This window comes from Phoca vitulina, unplaced genomic scaffold (assembly GCF_004348235.1).
Source record: "Phoca vitulina isolate PV1807 unplaced genomic scaffold, GSC_HSeal_1.0 scaffold18, whole genome shotgun sequence".
Taxonomy (NCBI): domain Eukaryota; kingdom Metazoa; phylum Chordata; class Mammalia; order Carnivora; family Phocidae; genus Phoca; species Phoca vitulina.
The window spans coordinates 1811632-1834691 of NW_022589721.1; the positions used below are offsets into that span (position 1 = coordinate 1811632).

Here is a 23060-nt window from a genome sequence, read left to right on the forward strand (position 1 = left end):
CATATGGTATTTGTCTTTCACTGACTGGCTTATTTCATTCAGCATTATACTCTCTAGCTCCATCCATGTTGTTGGAAATGGCAAGATTTCATTTATTTTTATGGCTGAATAATATTCCATTACATATCTACCACATCTTCTTTATCCATTCATCTATCAATGGACACTTAGGCTGTTTCCATAATTTGGCTATTGTAAATAATGCTGCAGTAAACAAAGGGGTGCATATATCCCTTCAAATTAGTGTTTTTGTATTCTGTGGGTATTTACCCAGTAGTGCAATTACTGGATCATAGTGTAGTTCCGTTTTTTATTTTTTGAGGAACATCCATACTGTCTTCCACCATGACGGCACCAGTTTGCATTCCCATCAACGGTGCAAGAAGGTTCCATTTTCTCCACATCTCCACCAACACTTGTTCTTTCTTGAGTTTTTGATTTTAGCCATTCTGACAGGTATGAGTTGATATCTCGTTGTGGTTTTGATTTGCATTTCCCTGATGATGAGTGATGTTGAGCATCTTTTCATGTGTCTGTTGGCCATCTGTATGTCTTCTTTGGAGAAATGTCTGTTCATGTCTTCTGCCCATTTCTTACTTGGATTATTTGGTTTTCTGGTGTTGAGTTGTATCAGTTCTTTTATATATTTTGGATACTAACTCTTTATTGGATACATCATTTGTAAACATATTCTCCCACTCAGTAGGTTATCTTTTAGTTTTGTTGATTATTTCCTTTGCTGTGTAGAAGCTTTTTATTTTGATGTAGTCCCAGTAGTTTCTCTTTGCCTTTATTTCTTTTGCCTCAGGAGACATATCTAGAAAGATGTTGTTATGGCTGATGTCAGAGAAATTACTGCCTGTGCTCCCTTCTAGGATTTTTATGGTTTCAGGTCTCACATTTAGTTCTTTCATTCATTTTGACTTTATTTTTGTGTTTGGTGTAAAAAAGTTATTCAGTTTCATTCTTTTGCATGTAGCTGTCCAGTTTTGCTAACACCGTTTGTTAAAGAGACTGTCTTTTCCCCATTGTGTATTCTTGCCTCCTTTGTTAAAGATTAATTGACCATATAATTATGGGTTTATTTCTGAACTTTTCTTGTTCCATTGATCTTTGTGTCTATTTTTGTTCCAGTACCATACTGTTTTGATTACTACAGCTTTGTAATATAGCTTGAAGTCTGGAATTGTGATACCTCCAGTTTTGTTTTTCTTTTTCAAGATTGCTTTGGCTATTCAGGGTCTTCTGTGGTTCCATACAAATTTTAGAGTTGTTTGTTTTAGGAGTGTGAAAAATGCTGTTTCATAGGGATTGCATTAAATGTGTACATTGCTTTGGGTAGTATAGACATTTTAACAATATTTGTTCTTCCAATCCACAAACGTGGAATATCTTTCCATTTGTTTGTGTCATCTTCAGTTTCTTTCATCAGTGTTTTACAGGTTTCAGAGTACAGGTCTTTCATCTCTTTGGTTAAGTTTATTCCAAGGTATTTTATTATTTTTGGTGAAATTGTAAATGGGATTCTTTTCTTAATTTCTCTTTCTACTGCGTCATTATTATTGTATAGAAACACAATGAATTTCCCTACACTGATTTTGTATCCTGCGACCTTGCTGAATTCATTTATCAGTTCTAGTAGTTTTTTGGTGGAGTGTTTAGGGTTTCCTATCCTATATATAAAGTCATGTCATCTGCAAATAGTGAAAATTTTACTTCTTCCTTACCAGTTTGAATGCCTTTCATTTCTTTTTGTTGTCTGAGTGCTGTGGCTAGGATTTCCAGTACTATGTTGAATAAAAGTGCAGAGAGTGGACATCCTTGTCTTGTTCCTGACCTTAGGGGAAAAGTTCTCAGTTTTTCCCCATTGAGTATGATGTTGGCTGTGAGTTTTTGATATAAGACCTTTTTTTATATTATTGTATGTTCCCTCTAAACCTACTTTGTTGAAGATTTTTATCGTGAGTGGATGTTGTATTTTGTCAAATGCTTTTTTCTGCATCTATTGAAATGATCGTATGGTTTTTATTGTTTGTCTTATTGATGTGATGCATCTTGTTGATTGATTTGTGAATATTGAACCACCCTTGCATCCAGGAATAAATCCCACTTGATTGTGGTGAATGATCTTTTTAATGTATTGTTGGATTCGATTACTAATATTTTGTTGAGGATTTTTGTGTCTATGTTCATCAAAAATATTGGCCTGTAGTTCTCCTTTTTGTGTGCTGTCTTTATCTGGTTTTGGTATCAGGGATGCTGGCCTCATAGAATGAATATGGAAGTTTTCCTTTCTCTTCTATATTTTTAGAAAAGTTTGAGAAGAATAGGTATTAACTCTTCTTTAAATGTTGTTAGAATTCACCTGTGAAGCTGTCTGGTCCTGGACTTTTGTTTGTTGGGAGTTTTTAAATTACCCATTCAATTTCATTGCTGGTAATTGGTCTGTTCAAATTTTCTATTTTTTCCTGACTCATTATTGCGAGGCTATGTGTTTCTAGGAATTTATCCATTTCTTCTAGGTTGTCCAATTTGTTGACATATAATTTTTCATATTCTCTTACAATCCTTTGTATTTCTATGGTGTTGGTTGTTATTTCTTCTCTTTCGTTTCTGATTTGGTTATTTGAGTCCTCTCTCTCTCTCTCTCTTTTTGTTTGTTTGTTGTTGATCTTTTCAAAGAACCAGCTCCTGGTTTCATTGATCTGTTCTATTGTTTTTTTTAGTTTCTATGTCATCTATTTCTGCTCTAATTTTTATTATTTTCTTTCTTCTGTTGGCTTTGGGTTTTGTTTGTTATTCTTTTTCTAGTTCTTTTAGGTGTAAGGTTAGGTTGTTTATTTGAGATTTTTCTTGCTTCTTCAGGTAGACCTGTATTGCTATAAACTTCCCTCTTAGAACCAGTTTTGCTGCATCTCAAAGATTTTAGACCATTGTGTTTTCATTTTCATTTCTGTCCATGTAATTTTTTATTTCTTCTTTGATTTCTTGGTTGATCCATTTATTTTTAATAACTTGTTATTTAACCTCAATGTATATGTGTTCTTTCCAGATTTTTTCTTGTGGTTGATTTCTAGTTTCATAGCATTGTGGTCAGAAAAGATGCTTTGTATGACTTTGATCTTTTTGAATTGGTTGAGACTTGTTTTGTGGCCTGATATGTGATCTGTTCTGGAGAATGTTTCATATGCACTTGAAAAGAATATATATTCTGCTGTCTTAGGAAGGAATGTTCTGAATATATCTGTGTCATTCAAAGTCACTGTTTCCTTGTTGATTTTCTGTTTGGGTAATCTGTCCATTGATGTAAGTGGGGTGTTAAAGTCTCCTACTGTTACTGTATTACTATCAGTAGTTCCTTTATGTTTGTTATTAACTGTTTTATGTATTTGAGTGTTCCCATGTTGGGTGCATAAATATTTACAATTGTTATATCTTCTTGTTGGATTGTCCCCTTTATGATAATATAGTGTCCTTCTTTGTCTCTTGTTACAGTCTTTGTTTTAAAGTCTATTTTGTCCAATATATGTTATGCCACAGCTTTCTTTTCACATCTATTTGCATGATAAATGCTTTTCCATCCCTTCACTTTCAATCTGCTTGTGTCTTTAGGTCAGAAATAAGTCTCTTGTAGGTAGCATATAGACGGGTCTTGTTTTTTTATCCATTCCATCACCCTATGTCTTTTGACTAGAGTGTTTTGTCCATTTACATTCAGAGTAATTAATGATAGATATGTATGTATTGCTATTTTGTTACTTGTTGTGTGGTTATTTTTATAGTTCTTCTCTGTTCCTTTCTTCTCTTGCTCTCTTCTCTCATGGTTTCCTGGCTTTCTTTAGTGATATACTTGGATTCCTTTCCTTTATTTTTTTTATATCTATTACTGTTTTTTGATTGTGGTTACCATCAGGTTTGTATATAACATCTTCTGTATATATCAGTTTACATTAAGTTGATGGTTGCCCAAGTTTGAACCTTCTTTACTCTCTCCCCTGCTGTGTTTTACATATATGGAGTCATACTTTATATTCTTTTAATTTGTGAGTCGCTTGACCGATTTTTACAGATATACTTAAATTTTACTGCTTTTATGCTTCCTACTTTTCTTACTCTTACTTATGGTCTTTCCTTTCCACGCAGAAGAGTCCCCTTTACCATTTCTTGCTGGCTTGCTATAGTAGTCATGAACTCCCTTAACCTTTTTTGTCTGGGAAACTCTCTCTCTCTCCTTCTATTCTGAATGATAATCTTGCTGGATAGATTATTCTTGGCTGCAGATTTTTTTTTCCTTTCAGCACTTTGAATATATCATGCCACTTTCTTCTGCCTGCAAAGTTTCTGCTGAAAAGTCTGCTGAAAACCTTATGGGGCTTCCCCCTGTATGTAACTGTCTTCTTTTCTCTTGATTGCTTTTAAAATTTTCTCTCTATTACTACTTTTTGCCATTTTAATTACTGTGTGTGTTGGTTTGGCTTCCTAGGGTTGATCTTGTTGGAGGATTTCTGTGCCTCCTGGATCTGGTTATCTATTTCCTTCTGCAGATTAGGGAAGTTTTCAGCTGTTATTTATTCAAATAAATTTTCTGCCCCCATTCCTGTCTCTTCTTCTTCTGGGATTCCTGTAATGAGAATGTTATGCTTGATAAAGTTGCTGAGTTTCCTAAGTCTGTTCTCATTTTGCATAATTTTTTTTTCTCTCACCTGCCCAACTTGATTGCTTTCCATTACTCTGTCCTCCAGGTCGCTAATTCATTTTTTTGCTTCCTCTAGCTTGCTATCTATTCCATCTAGTGTATTTTTTTAAGCAGGCTCCATGCCCAGCCAGAAGCCCAATGTGTGACTTGAACTTCACAACCCCAAGATGGAGACCTGAGCTGAAATCAAGTTGGACACTTAACCGACTGAGCCACTCAGGCACCCCTCCCTCTAGTGTATTTTTAATTTCATTTATTGTGTTCTTCATCTTTAATTAGCTCTTTTTATATCTTTTTTTTAAGAGTCTCACTAATGTCCTCCACTCTTTACTCAAGTCCAGTGAGTATCTTTATGATCATTACTTTAACTTCTCTGTCAGACACATTACTTATCTCTGTTTTCCTGAGGTCTCTTGTTATGGTTTTGTCCTGTTTTTTTATTTGGTACATATTCCTCTGTCTCCTCATTTTGTCTAACTCTCTGTGTCTGTTTCTGTGTGTTAGGAAAGTCAGCTACATCTCCTGCTCTTGAAAGTAATGGCCTTATGAATAAGAGATCCTGTAGAGCCCTGTGGTGCAGTGTCCCCTGTTCCCCAGAATCTGGTGCTTTAGGGGTATGTCCTGTGTGTATTGCATGTGCCCTACTGCTGTGTGTTGGCCACTTTTGCCTGTAGTCCAGTCTTCTGCAATGGCTCTCTTTGCCTGTTGTGGGCAGTGTTTCATCCCTGTGTTGTTAGTGGGCCAGTCTGGGGCCACCTTGGGCTTGAGTTTAGTCAGACCAGGCATTTGCCTGAGATGCTATAGCACCAAACTGAAGGGTGCTTTCCCTGTGTTGTCCCTTGAGAAGCTTTTATTGGTTGGTGGGCCTGCAATCAGACCAACTGTCTGCCCCCAGCCCACTGCTGGGACTGTCCGACTGGGGTGTGTGGTTATCTTCCCCTCACCCAAGGGCAGGAGTCACTTTGGAGTGGTGCTGTGACCCCTGTCACAGCTCCTTGCACACTGCCCGGCTTGTGGCTCCAGTTGGAATAGGCTCCAACCAAGAGCTGTTGGAGGAGGCAGGGCCCACAGTGTCTACAAGGTTTGTGTTGGCAGAGGGGAGCTGCCAGTGCAGGGTGTGGCCAGTGCAGCCGCTGGTATGGGGCCTGCAGTTTTAACAAGGCATGCTGGTCTGTAGTGGGACCCACCACCACTGGAGGATTGAGGCTTCACAAAGCACAGGGGTTGGGAGACAAGGTGTTGGCAAGGTGCACCAGTATTCTGGGGAGGAGACCCTCAGTGCTGGGACTGAGGCAAGCTTGGCTGGGGGGGGGGGGGCAGATCCCCTAACAGGGCAGGTGGTGGTATAAGCAAGTTAGGTAATGAATGTCAGCTCTGGGCTAGTTCCCAAAGGTGGCCATGTGTTTGTGCTGGGGGTGGGGAAGGGAAATGGTGCCTGCCAGCTCCTTTGTTCCTGGGGGAGTCTCCCAGGGATCTCTAACCCCTGGGGACACACTCTGAAATTAGTAAATTAACCCTCCTGTATGCCCCAGACTGCTGTGTCTAGGCTGTATCCCCACGGGTTGTTTGTAGTGCTGTCTCTTTAAGGTTGGGGACTCAGTTGGCTCTCCCAGAAACCAGCCTGCTGATTTTTAAAATCCGAGGCTTTAAGTTCCACTGATTGTGAGAACTCACAAAATTCAGCCCCTCTAGTTTTGAAAACCAAATGTTATGGCACTTCATTTTCCCCATGCAGGCTCCCCTGTGTGATAGTCTTGCTCTCCCCTCTCCATGTCCATGGTTCCCTCCTTTCTAAGGACTGCCAGGGTTCATTTAGCTCTGATCACATCTCCACCCTTCCTACCCTCTTCAGTGTGGCCTCTTCTCTACCTTTAGTTGTGGAGTTGGTTCCGCCAGTCTTTGGGTGGTTTTCTGGGTTTTTTACACTGATGTGAGCGTTATCTAGTTGTATCTGTGGGCCAAGGTGAGCTTAGGGTCCTCCCATTCCTCCATCTTACCAGATGGTCCACCTCCATTCCTTTTTGTCTTTCAGAAATGTCTCAATGTTTATAGTTCATTGATAAGATCTTTTCCTAGTTTTTTGTAGAGCTATAGATTTTCTTTTTTATCCTTAGACCTTTTTTCCCATTTCAGTGGCATTTGGAGAGGAAGAGGATGTTAATATGTAAGTTCAGTGCATTCCTCTTGAATCAGAAGTGCATTCCTCTTGAATCAGAATTTTCATCTCTTACTCTATATGTTCTCTTTGGGCAATTTCATTCACATAATTCAATTACCATTTTTATAGTGATGGCTTCCAAATCTATGTCCTTTACCTAAAGTCTCTCACTTGCAGAGCTCTATTTATTTAACTGTCTGCTAGTAGATATCCACACTCACATGTCCCATGGGCACTTCAAACTGTCCATCAGCAGGTGAATGGATAAACAAATTATGGTGTAGCCACACAATGGAATACTACTTAGCAATTAAAAAATGAACTGTTGATGTATGGAACAATATGGATGAATCTCAAAATAATGATGCCAAGTGAAAGAAGCCAGACAAAAAAGAATATATGCTGTATGATTCCATTTCTGTAAAACTCTAGAAAACACCACTCTATAATGACAGAAAGCATATCAGTGGTTGCCAGGGGAGGTTATTGGCTTGGGGTGGGGGTAGGAGGTGAGAGGGGAGATAGGAGGGAAGGATTACAAAGAGGCAAGAGGAAACTTGTCGTGGTGATGGATCTGTTTATTTCCTTGGTTGTGGTAATGGTTTCAAAACCCATCAAAGTTTACACTTTATATGTGTTCAATTTATCGTATGCCAATTATACCTAAATAAAGCTGGAAGAAAACCCTCAGTATTAAAGGCTTTTAACAGAAAAATGGCAGTTCCTGCCCACTCTTCTCTATCCCCATCCCAATCCTCCTCCCCAAAGGCAGACACTTTGAACTCTTTCAGGGCTCTTCTGATACATAGGCCATGTTCTTTTTTTTTTTTTTTTTTTAAAGATTTTATTTATTTATTTGACAGAGAGAGACACAGCAAAAGAGGGAACACAAGCAGGGGGAGTGGGAGAGGGAGAAGCAGGCTTCCCGCCAAGCAGGGAGCCTGATGCGGGGCTTGATCCCAGGACCCTGGGATCATGACCTGAGCCAAAGGCAGACGCCTGACGACTGAGCCACCCAGGCGCCCCTGATACATAGGCCATGTTCTAATATGCTTAGTCTGTTACTTATTGATTCTTCCATTTAGAACTTCAGGCAGTCTCTGTTTATTCTTTCCTATTACAGTAGTTGATAATTTATTTGTCTCACTCTACTATTTTTACTTCTCTTCCCAATGTTCTAATACAGTTCTTGGTTAAAACAATCATCAGTGCTAGCATTACTAGGAACATTAAATATTGTACATTACTGAGTCAAGTAATATGCTTTGATTGCATGTATTTCTTTAATACCGTCCCTCTTGGTTAATACAGTAACTGCATTTTCCCTTATTTGCTTTGTTTTTTATGTACCTATAGCTAATTTTTTTCCCCTGATGTCCCAACAGACTTTTAGACATCTAACAGCAATTTTTTCAGATGCTCAAAATATGATATAATCTGTCAGTTCCAGTCCCCCATTCCCATTCCCTTGAGACAGTCCTCCTGCAGCTGTCCTTCTATATATGCCCTAATTGCTTTCTGGACTAGATACATAGCTGTCATGCTAAGGCTTCCTCTTGCCATTCTCCATTGTTGGCAACTAATTCCTGAGTCCCATGTCATTTTCCTTCATGGTTTATTCATATATTCCTTCAGTTGGTTTTATGAATACTACATCCTCTAGTTGCTTCCTAAAAAGGGATACTTGTAAGTTAATATTTTTTATTCCTTACAGAGCTCAAAATGTCATTATTTTACTGTCACCTAAATGGTTAGGTATAGAATTCTAGGTTAAAAGTAATATTCCTTCAGAATATTAGAGTTATTTTTGCACTGTCTTCTAGTATCTGATATTATTAGATATTCAGAATTTAATTCCTTTGTGTGTGACCTGTTTTTTTCTATTTGGAAGCATTTATGATCTCTTGATGCTCTGAAATTTTTTATTGATGTGCCTAGTTCATTCATTGCTCTGGACTGTTCATTTATTTGACAAATATTTATAGAAAAAATCATTCTATACACACACACACGTTGTTCTAGGCAGTAGGGATATAGCAGTGAAAAAAATAGACAAAATCCCTTTCCCTCATGGAATTTACATTCTAGTGGTAAAGGCAGAAATTAAGAAATAAACTAATATATAATGAAATGTCAGATAGTGGTAAGGACTATAAAGAAATACAAAGCAGAATAATGGAACAGAGAATGGAAGGACAATTTTTTACATAGGGTGGGTAGGGAATGCTTCTCTGAAGTGACAGTTATGCAGAGACCCAAATGAATGAGGACATAAGCCATGTGACTCTGTGGAGGAAGAGTGTTCTAGGTTAAGGGAACAGCAAATACAAAGACCCTGAAGCAGAAATACACATGGAATGATGAGAAGCAAAAGGCCAATTTGGTGGCACTGGAGTGAATAAGAGAAAGCATGGTAGGAAATGAGGAAAAGGGTGGTAGGAAAGTGGATTTGTAGCCAGGGGCCAGGAAATTTAAGGCCTCATAGGACTTGATAAGGACTCTGGAATTTATTCTAATGGAGTCTTTTGAACAAGGACAAACTTACATTTTAAAGAATCACATTGGTTGGAGGGTGGATCTGAATGGAAATTGACTGTCAAATTTGCAAGAATGTTAAGTAGTGAGACCATTAGGAAGCTATTTCAGTAGTCTAGGTGAAAGATTTAGTGGCTTAGACGTAGTAACTTAGTAATAGTGAGAATTGGTCAGATTTGAAATACATCCTACAGGGAGAACCAACAGGATTTGCTGCTGGGTTGGATATGGGGTAAGAGAAAGAGAGGAGTAAAAGATGAATCTTTGGATTCTTGGCCAGAGCAACTTGGTGAATGGTGGCACCACCTAACTGAGATGAGGAAGACTGAAGGATTGTTTGGGAGATAGGGTGCAGGGGATTGAGTTGTGTTTTGGACATACTGGGTTTGAGATGCATGTTGACAGCTTATTGGAATTCTCCTTGGAGGCAGGTGGTCATCAAGTAGAGGGTTCACAGGAGAGATGGGGCCAGAGATAACTTTGGGAATCCTTCATGTACAGTTGGTATTTAATACCATGGTTCTGGATGAGTTCCCCTGGGGAGTGAGTATAGATAAGATAGCGATCTGAGGATGGAACTCTCGAGCACTCCAATATTTAGAATTGGGAAATGGAAGAGAATCAAAAAAAGAACAGCAGTGAGATAGGTAGAAATCCAGGAGAATTCATATTCTAGAAGCCAGTTGAAAAAAATGTTCCATGAGGAGGGCAGGATCCACTGTGTAAAATGTTGTTAAGAGTTTAGTAGGATGAGGACTTAGAATTGACTATTGGATTTGACAATGTGGAATTTATTGGTGGCTCTGACAAGCAGTTTCACTGAAGTATGAGTATGATTGGAGGGAGGCTCAAGAGGGAATGGGAAGAGCAGAATTAGAGAAAGAAAGTAAAGACAACTATTTTGAGGAGTTTTTCTATAAAGGGGAACAGAAAAATGGGATAATGGCTGGATGGGGATTGGGATGTGGAGTCAAGGAAAGATATTATTGTTTTGTTTTGTTTGTGGTGGGAGATAATAGAACAAGTTTGTCTGGTGGGATAATCACTGTAGCATAGGGTTTGGAATTAGGGGGTTGGAAGAGAGGAGAATATGAGAGAGATCTCTGTAAAATAAAATTGACTGGGGGCACCCGGGTGGCACAGTTGGTTAAGCATCCAACTTTTGATTTCAGCTCAGCTCATGATCTCAGTCATGAGATTCAGCCCCACGTTGGGCTCCGTGCTCAGCATGGAGTTTGCTTAAGGCTCTCTCTCTCCCTCTGCCTCTCCCCCTGCTCACGTTCTCTCTTTCAAATAAATAAATCTTAAAAAAGAAAAGAAAATTGACTGAAGTTTTAGCCCAGAAATGTTTTAGTAATAAGATTGCAGTGTGATACCAGCTTTTTCAGTTTGTAAACTAGTACCCTTCTGTTCTGAAAAATGTTCTTATATTCTATATTTGATTATCATCCATACCCCAGTCTCCCTGTTCTTTCTGGAACTCCTTTAGTCATGTGTTGGACACTTGGACTGATCCTCTGATTGGGAGGATTTTCTCTCCGATTGTCCATCTCTTCCCTCAGCCTTATCTTCTAATCCTTCTGTAGAGTTTTTTTTTTTTTAATTTGAGCTATCTTACTATTTTAATTTTCCATAGCATCCTATCCCTTTTAAATGAATGCAGTAACTTCTCATTTAAGATATTAAGGTTTTTATTTGTTCTGTGATTTGTTTTCTTCTGTTCCCTGCATAGTCTCTGTTTCCTCCAAATATTCAATTATCTGCTTGCTTGCTTTGGTCTTTCTTTGATGTGGGAGGCTTTCTTCAAATGTCTGATGATCCTTGGCTGCCCATTTTTATTTGTGTGGGGCACTAAAAAGCTCCGTGTGCAAGAACGGGGCTTGTTACTGGTGGGCTTCATAGTAGGGTGAGCTCAAGGTCAACTGGCTTTTTCATTGTCAGTGTGTAGAGCTCTTCAAGACTGTTGAGTTTTTTCAAAGAATGGGGATGGTAGGTATGTGCCTGAACAGAACAGGAAGAAGAAGATGAGGGCTTCATGTTCCTATAGGTAGACTGTTATTCAGTCCCCCTCTTTTCATTTTGTGCATTATCCCTGCCCTGTGCTTGATGCCTCAAGTGCAGAACATCTCCATCTCCATTTCTCCCGGAAACAACCCTGGTAGAATGCTGTAGTCATCTGGGCTGGGGTAGGGGTGAGGGTAGCCTTTTGTGCTACTTGGTACCTCAAAGAACTGAGACTCTTGGATTATTTAGAACACATCAGCTCATTGTCATCTGAATCCCTCCACTCCTACTTCATAATCCACCCCATGTCCCATTAAGTCACTTTCCACTCCTCTGATAGCTTTCCGTCATGGAAAGGCTGGGGCTTTCTTTTTTTTTTTTTGTCATTGGGAAAGTCAGATATGCTAATGTAGTCTCTTCTGTTCACTTACTAATGGGTTAGTGCCTTTTTTTTCTTTATTATAATTTTAGTAAGGAAGCATGAGGAGGAAAAGAGGGTAAACATACGTGGTTAATGTGCCAGGTTTATCCAGAACCCATCTGCCTCTCTGAAGTGTAATCATTGCAATAATGTTTATTGAGTGCTTATTACTACATGCCAGACACTGTTTGAAGTGCTTTACATTTATTAATTCCATACTCATAACAGTCTTATGCAATAGGTACTATTATTATTGCCATTTTACAGATGAAGAAACTAAGGCACAGAAAAGTTAACTTGACAAAGTTACACAGCCAGTAAGTGGGGGACTAGCATTCCAACTCAGCCGTCAGACTCTAGAGATACTTCCTGCTTTTAAAACTCTCCAATAGTATTTTATTCCTTGATTTCAAAATCCAGACAACTTAGCATGCCATTCCCGTTCTTCAGGATCAGGCCCAGCGTACCTCTCCAATCTCACCTCTCTCTGCTCTGCCCTTAACACCACCTCTTTGACCTTATATTCTAGCCACACTAAGCTTGCCCTGCATGGACAAGGTTCTAATGATCCTCATGCCTTTTTCATGCTGTTCCTCTGCCCCAAACATGCCTTCATTCTCTAGAATGCTCAGTACAATGTTAGGGTATTCCATTTTATTAAACTGAATATTTGCATAATTTATTTTATCTAGCAATCAACTCATGCTTTTGATTTGATTTAGCATGTCTTCTTGAAAAATGTATAATTGAATAAAATAATAATATTCCATTATGTGTGAAGGGTTCATAAGTCTAACAGACTAACTGAAATTATCTCCTTTAAATTTGATTGTATGAGGGGCACCTGGCTGGCTCAGTCAGTAGAGCTTATGACTCTTGATCTCAGGGTCATGAGTTCAAACCCCATGTTGGGCATAGAGATTAGTTTAAAAATAAAGAAATTAATAAAAGTGAAAGAAATTGACTGTATTGAGAGTGAAATATTCTTTTGGAGTGTAAGTGAAAAGGTATATACTTTAAATAGTAAGTAAGTTCCATTCATTTGTTATTAAAATGTTTTCTAACCTTATCTTGCTGTTTTTAACAGCCTTTTCTTCCTCTTGCAAATTTGGAGTGTTCACCAAACATCGAAACTTTCCTTTGCAAAGCTTTTGTACCAGCCTGCACAGAACAAATTAACGTGGTTCCACCTTGTCGTAACTTTTGTGAGAAAGTATATTCTGATTGCAAAAAATTAATCGACACTTTTGGTATGCGATGGCCTGAGGAACTTGAATGTGACAGGTAAATTATGTTTTCAACTGAAAGCTACCAGTGATCTTCTAATGTTGATATTAGTTTTCCAGAATGTTCATGACAGGCTTTCATTATTTAATTTAACACATGTTTATTGCACACTTAACATGTGCCAGCCACTGTGGCGACAGTGTTTTGGACACAATGGTGAGCAAAAACAGATTTGCGGTGGGAACTTACAGTGGGGTGGGAGGAACAGATGGTAATCAAATGATTATAATAATAAGTGTAAAATTATAACCGTGCTAGATACAACAGGGAGAAGTACACAGTTCTCTGAGAAGATGTAAGGGTGCCTTTGACCCAAACTGGGGGGAAATGAACTTATTATCAATTCACTGACCTTTTTGCACATTGACCTTGGCTTATTACTTTCGTCTCCTACTCTCTAGACATTGGGGGATTGTAATTTGAAATATTCTACTGATATAATGAGGCTTCACATGATAAAGTTGGGAAGGAAGCTGTGTCTATCTTTTTGTGTCTTTATTTATAGACTAAAGTATAGAAGCTTTGTAGAAGTCATATACTTCTGGTGGATAATTGTTTTCAGAAACAACTGATAATATATAGTAAAGATGAGGATGCTCATACCTTACATTCTAGACAATCCCCTTCTATAGCAACTTTTACACAAATAAGGAATCATGCTAAGAATACTGATTGCCACATTATTTCTAATTTTTTTTAAAAAGGGAAAAAGTGAAACTCCACTGTAGAAGAATGACTAGTAAATTGTGATGTACTTATACTCTAGAATACCATGATACAGTTGATAAAATTAATGTAGTTGATCCACCTCTGTAAACATGGATAAATCTAAAAATTATAGTGTTAAGTTAAAAAAGGATGCTACAGGATAATATATATAGTATGATGTCATTTATATAAAATTCAAAACCTTCATAAAACAGTATTATATATAACATTATGGTTAGAAAGTCACATAGTAAAAATTTTTTTAAATGCATAAGGAGAATAAAAACTGAACTTGTACTAATGAGTATTTCTGGGGTGAGAGAAAAGAGAATAGGATCAGAAGGGGGTCCCAACTGATCTCTACTGTTATATTAGTTATTTTAAAAGATATAAAGCAAAACTGACATAATATTACATTTTAAAAATGCTGGTAGATACATAGTGTTCTTTTTATGGGCATACATTTTAATATTTGCTACTCTTATCTATATCTAAAGCATATTTTAAATGTTTTCTTCTTGGGGTGCTTGGCTGGCTCAGCTAGTGGTGCATGAGACTCTTTTTTTAAGATTTTATTTATTTATTTGACAGAGAGAGACACAGCGAGAGAGGGAACACAAGCAGGGGGAGTGGGAGAGGGAGAAGCAGGCTTCCCGCTGAGCAGGGAGCCTGATGCGGGGCTCGATCTCAGGGCCATGGGATCATGACCTGAGCCAAAGGCAGATGCTTAATGACTGAGCCACCCAGGCACCCTGGAGCATGAGACTCTTGACCTTGGGGTTATGAGTTTGAGTCCCACTTTGGGTGTGTAGAGATTACTTAAAAATAAAATCTTAAAAAAACACAAAAATAAACAAGTAAATAAATAAATAAAATGTTTTCTTGTTAGAAACTCCCACTAATTTTTATTTTTTTAAAAGATTTTATTTATTTATTTAAGAGAGAGAGCACAAGTGGGGGTAGGGACAGAGGAAGAGGGAGAGGGACAAGCAGACTCCCACATGAGTAGGGAGCCCAATGTGGAGCTCAATCCCAGGACCCGAAGATCATGACCTGAGCCAAAATCAGATGCTTAACTGACTGAGCCACCCAGGTGCCCCAAAACTCCCACTAATTTTTAAACTATATAGATCCTCCAAATTAATACTGGTGTGTAGAACTCAACTGAGTAATGAAGTTTTTCACAAAATAGAAATATACCTGTGTATATCACTCTGGTCTCCCATAAACAAGGGAGGCAAGGAGTACAGACTTCCAGTTATAAAATAAATATGTCACGGGAATATAATGTACAGCCTGGGGAATATAGCCAATAACATCGTATTAATTTTGTGACAGATGGTGATTAGGTTTACTATGGTGACCATTTCTCAATGTATATAAATGTCGAATCACTATGTTGTACACCTAAAACTCATATAATATTGTATGTCAGTTATACCTCAATTAAAAAACCCAGCCAAACTGAAACAGAATAGTGATGTGAATTAAGCTGGTCCCAGTCTACCTCTTGGTGATCTTCTTGCCTTTAAGAATGTAAAGATCACCTGAACTCAATCCAGGAAGGGGAAGGGTCTCATTTCAGTCAATTTTAACTGTCAAAACCTTAGTCATATGGTTGAGCTACCATATGACTATGTTTGCTTGTGGGCATTAAAAAACAAGTGAACTTCCCCAAGTTTTATATTTCTAATGCTGTAAACAGATAAGCCAGCACTTTTTTGTCTGGAGACTACTAATTAAGATAAATTCTTTCTTTCTTTTTTTTTAGGATAAATTCTTTCTTAAGTATTTAGTCTTGGAAGCAGAAATTATTTAAAAATTAATTGGGGCACCTGGCTGGCTCAGTCAGTGGAGCATGCAACTCTTGATCTCGGGGTTCTGAGTTCAAGCCCCACCTAGGGTGTAGAGCTTACTTAAAAAAAAGTTTACAAAATAAAAATTATTAATTGATCATTTTCTGAGTAAGGGAATTTTCATATTCACTTGCCTCGTATTAAATATATGTTAGCGTGTTGGGGCCTCACTAACAACTACAAGTTTTTGGTTAACTTCAAAGCTCTAACCTATAATCTATCCAGGTTGTGTGTCTTCCCTTCAATTATGAATGCATAAGGTAATACTTTATAGTTGGAAAGCATAGCATTAAAATAGTGAATCAGTAAAAATGTTACCTTCAATTTTTATAATCTCTACAGATTGCAGTACTGTGATGAGACCGTTCCTGTAACTTTTGATCCACACACACAGTTTCTTGGTCCTCAGAAGAAAACAGAGGAAGTTCAAAGAGACATTGGATTTTGGTGTCCAAGGCACCTTAAGACTTCTGGGGGACAAGGCTATAAGTTTCTGGGAATTGACCAGTGCGCACCTCCATGCCCTAACATGTATTTTAAAAGTGATGAGCTAGAGTTTGCAAAAAGTTTTATCGGGATAGTTTCAATATTTTGTCTCTGTGCAACTCTGTTCACATTCCTTACTTTCTTAATTGATGTTAAAAGATTCAGATACCCAGAGAGACCAATTATATATTACTCTGTCTGCTACAGCATTGTGTCCCTGATGTACTTTATCGGATTCTTGTTAGGTGACCGCACAGCGTGCAACAAGGCAGATGAGAAGCTAGAACTCGGGGACACCGTCGTTCTGGGCTCTCAGAATAAGGCTTGCACTGTTCTGTTTATGTTTTTGTATTTTTTCACAATGGCCGGCACAGTGTGGTGGGTGATTCTTACCATCACGTGGTTCCTGGCGGCAGGAAGAAAATGGAGTTGTGAAGCCATTGAACAAAAAGCGGTATGGTTTCATGCTGTTGCATGGGGAATACCGGGTTTTCTGACCGTTATGCTTCTTGCTATGAACAAAGTTGAAGGAGACAACATTAGTGGCGTTTGCTTCGTCGGCCTTTATGACCTGGATGCTTCCCGCTACTTTGTGCTCCTGCCACTTTGCCTTTGTGTGTTTGTCGGACTGTCTCTTCTTTTAGCTGGCATTATTTCCTTAAATCACGTTCGGCAAGTTATCCAGCATGATGGCCGGAACCAAGAGAAACTAAAGAAATTTATGATTCGAATTGGGGTCTTTAGTGGCCTGTATCTTGTGCCCCTGGTGACACTTCTAGGATGTTACGTCTATGAGCAAGTGAACAGGATCACCTGGGAGATAACCTGGGTCTCCGACCACTGTCGTCAGTACCACATCCCATGTCCTTATCAGGTAAAGAGCATTTGTATTAGTTTGCTATCTTTTTTAAAGATTTTATTTATTTATTTATTTGAGAGAGAGAGAGAGAGAGTGCACAAGCCAGTGGGGATGGGCAGAGGGAGAGGGAGAAGCAGACTCCCCACTGAGCAGGGAGCCCGAGACACGGGGCTCGATCCCAAAGCCCTGAGATCATCACCTGAGCTGAAGGCAGACGCTTAACCAACGGAGCCACCCAGGGACCCCTGTATTAGTTCACTATTTAACTTTAACATAGAGGATGTTCTCTGGAAGCACACTTGAACTAGTCATGAACATGACCTTAGATTTCCCATAAGAAAATCCAATAGACAGAGGGAATGATTCCTTGGGCATCAGAAGAAACTGGGGTCGGGGCACCTGGGTGGCTCAGTCGTTAAAGCATCTGCCCTTGGCTCAGGTCATGATCCCAGGGTCCTGGAATCGAGCCCCGCATCGGGCTCCCTGCTCAGCGGGAGGCCTGCTTCTCCCTCTCCCACTCCCCCGCTTGTGTTCCCTCTCTCACTGTGTCTCTCTCTGTCAAATAAATAAATAAATAATCTTTAATTAACAAAAAAAAAGAAACTGGGGTCAGTGCCTCAAGAGTTCTTTCCTCAAGTTTAGGCTTTGGTTACAATAGTTAAAATGCCTCCTTTAGCTATTCTTTTAAAAGTTAAATTTGGTTGCAAAGGCAGATAAATAATAATGAGGAACAGAAACAGAAGAACAGGTCTGTCAATTTCTGCTGAATTGGGAGTTGTTTTTAATTCTTCAGTTAGTAGGGGGAAAACTTACTTGGGTATATTGAATGTGATCGTATCATAATTTTTGTTTCCTATATATGCTTATAAAAACAGAACTTATTTTACTGTATTGTATTAATACTTATTTCACTCTGACCAACCAGATTTTTTTAAAACATAAACAACAATGCATAAAGACTCTAAAATAGTATGTTGTTCCAGTGAATTTAAATGTAATTTTTGGGTAGATTCTCATGAAGCAAAGTAGATGAATACTTAAAGCCAGATATTTTGGCAATTACAAGAGGCTGCTACACTTACAGGGAAAAAATGCTGGGAAATCAGGCCAAGATTTAGGATGTGCTTCCTAAATATATTTAAGTGTTTTCCTTTTCTAGCTATATATTTTGATACACAGATAAGTTCTTCATTCACAACTTTAGTAAAGAATATACTTAATGCAGCACTAGTCATTATATTATGCTATGTCAAACATTTTATAATAAAACAGACTGAAGATTTATACTTTTTGTTCAAGTTTTACATTGACTCTATAGACTTCTTTCCACTGAAAATGTATCACTGAAATTTTTATTATTCACTTTTCTTTGTAGGCAAAAACAGAAACTCGACCAGAACTGGCTTTATTTATGATAAAATATCTGATGACATTAATTGTTGGCATCTCTGCCGTCTTCTGGGTTGGAAGCAAAAAGACATGCACGGAATGGGCTGGGTTTTTTAAACGAAATCGTAAGAGAGAGTAAGAAGCTATTGAATTATCTGATGTTGTTTTAAATTAAATAGAACAAATACCAAGGAACTATTCAAGTCATTATTGTACTTTCATATGTCAACTGTTAGGTCAAATTTGGAAATCTTTTTCCTGGAGAAATATACTTTATTTTGTTTGGCATTCATTAAAATAGTCTTTGGCCTATACTATTCTATTGAAATATGAATGAAAGTTTTGTAAAGTGTTTATTTTCTTTATACAGCTTATATTTAATATTATCACTGCTATCACTGGATTCATTATTTTGGGTGCAGCATTTTAAATTTTAATTATTTTATCAGTGATAAAAGATTAAATGGGATCAAATATATGTAAGGAAATCTATAGAGTATGATTCAAATATATTGTATGATCATTGTTTACTACCTTTAAATTTTATTACACATAGTGCTGGCTTAAAATGTCACTTATTGGGGTGCCTGGGTGGCTCAGTCATTAAGCGTCTGCCTTTGGCTCAGGTCATGATCCTGGGGTCCTGGGATCGAGCCCCGCGTCGGGCTCCCTGCTCAGTGGGAAGCCTGCTTCTCCCTCTCCCAGTCCCCCTGCTTGTGTTCCCTCTCTCGCTGTGTCTCTCTCTGTCAAATAAATAAAATCTTTAAAAAAAAAAAAAGAAGTCACTTATTTGCCTTGCTTAAGATGGTAAAATTTTAAACTTACGTAGTATTTTGTAACAATATAGTAGATTTACAAGTAAATAGTTCATTTTGGTTATTTATGTACATTGTATGCTCTATACAATCAACAGTGTAGTATAGGTTTTTAAACTATTCCCCATTGGTTTGATTAATAAACTTTTTTGGGGTAAAAATTTCAGAACTATAGATCTTTTCTAAGTTTTTGAAGTCTGAAGAATTGCATTTTTTTTTTTTTTAAGATTTTCTTTATTTATTTGACAGAGAGAGCACACAAGCAGGGGGAGAGGGAGCTGAGCAGGGAGCCTGATTGAAGAATTGCATTTAACTGGACTTGAATTATTTTGCACTATTATTACATATCTATCCCGTATTTATATACTCACACTTAAGTATAACTTGCAAACTTTAATGTTAGAAAGCAAACAAATTTAACAACAACCATTCTGTGTCCTTTCTCTTCTAGTTTACTTTTATATTTGATGTATTTACGTGTGATACAGATTGTCCCCTACTCTGTGCTGCTTTGAGTTTCCTTGTCCTCATCCTTTGGTTTAGCTTCTTTAATTTCTTACCAATCTACTTATGCTGACAAAGGCAACTAACAGTGTATGCAAAAAAGACTTCACTTCATGACAATCTACTTATAGCTTGTGATATCTATAATCCCAGATTTCGTAACTATAAATCATTTAGAATTTTTGACTGGATTGACTCAGGATTTTTGGCATAAGAGATGTGGTGTGCTTTTTGGCTTCTCGATAGCACTTACCATTTACCGAGTAAGCCCTGTCCTTGGTTTCTCTTGCAGTCCAATCAGTGAAAGCCGCAGAGTTCTACAGGAGTCATGTGAGTTCTTCTTAAAGCACAATTCTAAAGTTAAACACAAAAAGAAGCACTGCAAACCCAGTTCGCACAAGCTGAAGGTCATTTCCAAATCCATGGGAACCAGCACAGGCGCCACAGGCAATCACGGCACGTCCTCGGTGGCAATCACTAACCACGATTACTTAGGACAAGAAGCTTCGACAGAAATACCAACCTCCCCAGAGACGTCTGTGAGAGAGGTGAGAGCAGATGGAGCGAGCACCCCCAGATCCAGAGAAGAGGACTGTGGGGAGCCGGCCTCCCCAGCAGCATCCAGCTCCAAACTCTGTGGGGAACACGCCGACAGGAAAGGCCGGGCAGGCAATGGGAACGATAAGATCAGCGTGTCTGAAAGTACGCGGAGTGAAGGAAGGTGAGCTTGGATTTTGTTACCTTAAATCAGGACTACTTTGAATACTGCATTATCCGTTTTTTATTAAAGCATAGCACATCTGGAAAGAAAATATTCTAGGAGAGGACATGTCCATACACTTCATCCAAGGAAGTTTGGCTTTAAGAAGTTTGGGTTCAGCCTATAAATGTGCTATTCGGTAGTTTGATTCTTAGCTTGGAAAAGAGCCTTCGTGAATGTTGTTCAAGGAGGAAAGTGATGTTCATTTCTGTGGCAGTTGTTAAGTGTTGCATGTATATTTGGGTAAATGTTTAAGATCCTTCTGAAATACAGGCTATTAAGTTGTAATTAGCACTGTATCATAGTACTAAAAGGCAGTTGTCATTTCATATGAAGATTATAAAATGTTTTTTATTTTCTGAACATGAAAGGATATTGACATTATCTTTAATGAATTTTCCCAAATGGTCATAGGTGATCCAAACACAGGTAAACATCGAATTAGCCAGAATGCCGACAGCGAAGTACTTTTAGGTCTCAAGGTTGTCTCACTTCCCTCCTGCCAGACTAAACCAGATGCACCTTCTTTGTGTTCCCATAACCGCTTTTGCAGACTGGAGTCTAAGTAGATTTGTGCCTTTGAAATAGATATGTGCTCTGATAAAGGTGGATGCTGGTTGGGAGTAAAACTCATGAGAAGAGGATGGCAGTTGTGAGGACATTTGGCCTCACACGTGTGCTTTGGTCTGTAGTATGTCACCTTTCGTCTTTTTACCTAGGGTGACTCCAAAAAGTGACGTCACCGAAGCCGGCCCAGGGCAGAGCTACAGCTTGCAGGCCCCAGGTTCCTCGGAGCCGGGCAGCCCGAGAGGCTCCACGTCACTGCTCGTTCACTCGGCTTCTGGGGGCAGAAAAGAGCAGGGCCCCGGCAGTCACTCTGATACGTGAGGGACAGGTTCGCCCACCGCTGAGAAGTGGATTCGTGCTACACTGGAGGGGACAGCGCACTGTCTCATCAGTATCCCTGTTCTGTTCTTTTGCACCGACAGCTACATTGCGGGCTGTTACACTGGAAACAGTAGATTCCGAGAATAAAAGGATTCATTTCGCACAGAGGTTAATGATGACCGTGTACCCAGAAAGCAGAAATGTGCAGGTTAATAATATTTTTTTAAGTTGTGTGGGAGGAGGCAGTGAGAGGAATCTTCCTTTTCTATTTATGAAGATTCTACTCTTGTTAAAAGTATTTTAAGATGTACTATATGCTATTTCACTTTTATGGTATAAAATCAAGATATTTCTTTGCTAAAGTATTTAAAACTTATCTTTGTATCTTTTTTATATATTTGAAAATAAGTTTATATGTATTTGAACTTTTTTTAGGAATCCTGGAAAAGCTATCCAACTATTTTTGGTATGTTCTTCTCAGATTTTAGCACTACTTTGGTAGCTTTGACACTGAGTTTCTAAGAAAATTGAAAAATACTATTCTTTTATAGTATAAAAAATATTTGACACACCAGAAGGTGTTGTAATGGAATCCACTTATTCCACTTTATCATCTTCCCTGTGTGAATTTTATAGTCTTATTGTTTTAGGAATTTCATACATCTGTTATGCCACTAAAATAAGGTGCTTGATGTCCAATGTTGATTGTATTATGCTGCTCGCTGATCCTTCTACATTTTTAAATAATATGTCCTGAAGGATTAGATGAAATTTACTCTTTAGAAATTAAGCCAAGGGCAATTGATTTCCTTTTTAAAAAAACTGTTTTATGACCACTCAAGATTGTATTTTTATGACCATTTATAGTTGCTTATACTTTTGTTTTAACTTTTTTTAACATTTAGAATTCTAAAGTTTGTACAGTATCTTTGTCAGACATTATGTAGAATTCATTTCTGTACTTAAATAGGATTTTGCTGAACATTTAAAAGTGTGTTAAAAAAATGTGTTAGCATTAGTGCCAATCAAATGGGAAAAAATGTGTCTTGATAAAATATTTTATATAACGTACTTTAAGATATTAAAGAATTTTCTTAATTTTATTTCCAACTAAGTGTTATACCTTGAACAATGTTTTCTGATGGTTTTGGTTTTTTCCTCTATTTAGCGTTCTATTAGGCATAAGAGAAAGATTATCATGTACTGTATGGAAAATGTAAATATTAACTTTTCCACATTTTGAACTTTGTATACAAAAACATTGTGTGATCTCTCCAGTAATAAAATTTTCTCTGTGTAAGAGATTGTGGAGTATTCTGTGCTTATTCTTAGTGGTCCTGACCTAGAAAGTGGTAGAATTTTTCAGATCAGTGGCTCCATGACTAATAAGCCAGAAGTTTGTTTTTTTGTTTTAAAGATTTTATTTATCTGACAGAGACACAGCAAGAGAGGGAACACAAGCAGGGGGAGAGGGAGAGGGAGAAGCAGTGACTTTATTAACGTATCCTAGTCACTCTAATAATTTTATAGTTGGTTTTTCCTGGATTTTCAATGTAGATGATCTTTTCATGTCAAATAATGGTAATTTTATTTCTCAGCTATTAGCCTGAACTGGGAACCCATCACTGTTAATAGCGGTGTCAGCGGGCATCCTGGTCTTGTTTATTTGAATGAGAATGTCTCTAGTATTTCAT

General features: G+C 38.1%; 1 protein-coding gene across 4 annotated transcripts in view; it reads left to right on the forward strand.

Moving 5' to 3' along the window:
* Positions 1–22638, forward strand: part of FZD6 (frizzled class receptor 6) — a 37477-nt gene extending 14839 nt beyond the window's left edge. For all 4 annotated transcript variants that reach the window (XM_032415955.1, XM_032415957.1, XM_032415956.1 and 1 more), the window contains exons 3-7: positions 12902–13098; positions 16008–17025; positions 18386–18534; positions 20011–20439; positions 21198–22638. In XM_032415955.1, coding sequence (XP_032271846.1) covers positions 12902–13098; positions 16008–17025; positions 18386–18534; positions 20011–20439; positions 21198–21366 — 1962 coding nt within the window. In that variant the 3' untranslated portion in view covers positions 21367–22638. The remainder of the gene's footprint in view (positions 1–12901; positions 13099–16007; positions 17026–18385; positions 18535–20010; positions 20440–21197) is intronic.
* Positions 22639–23060: the final 422 nt, after the last annotated feature.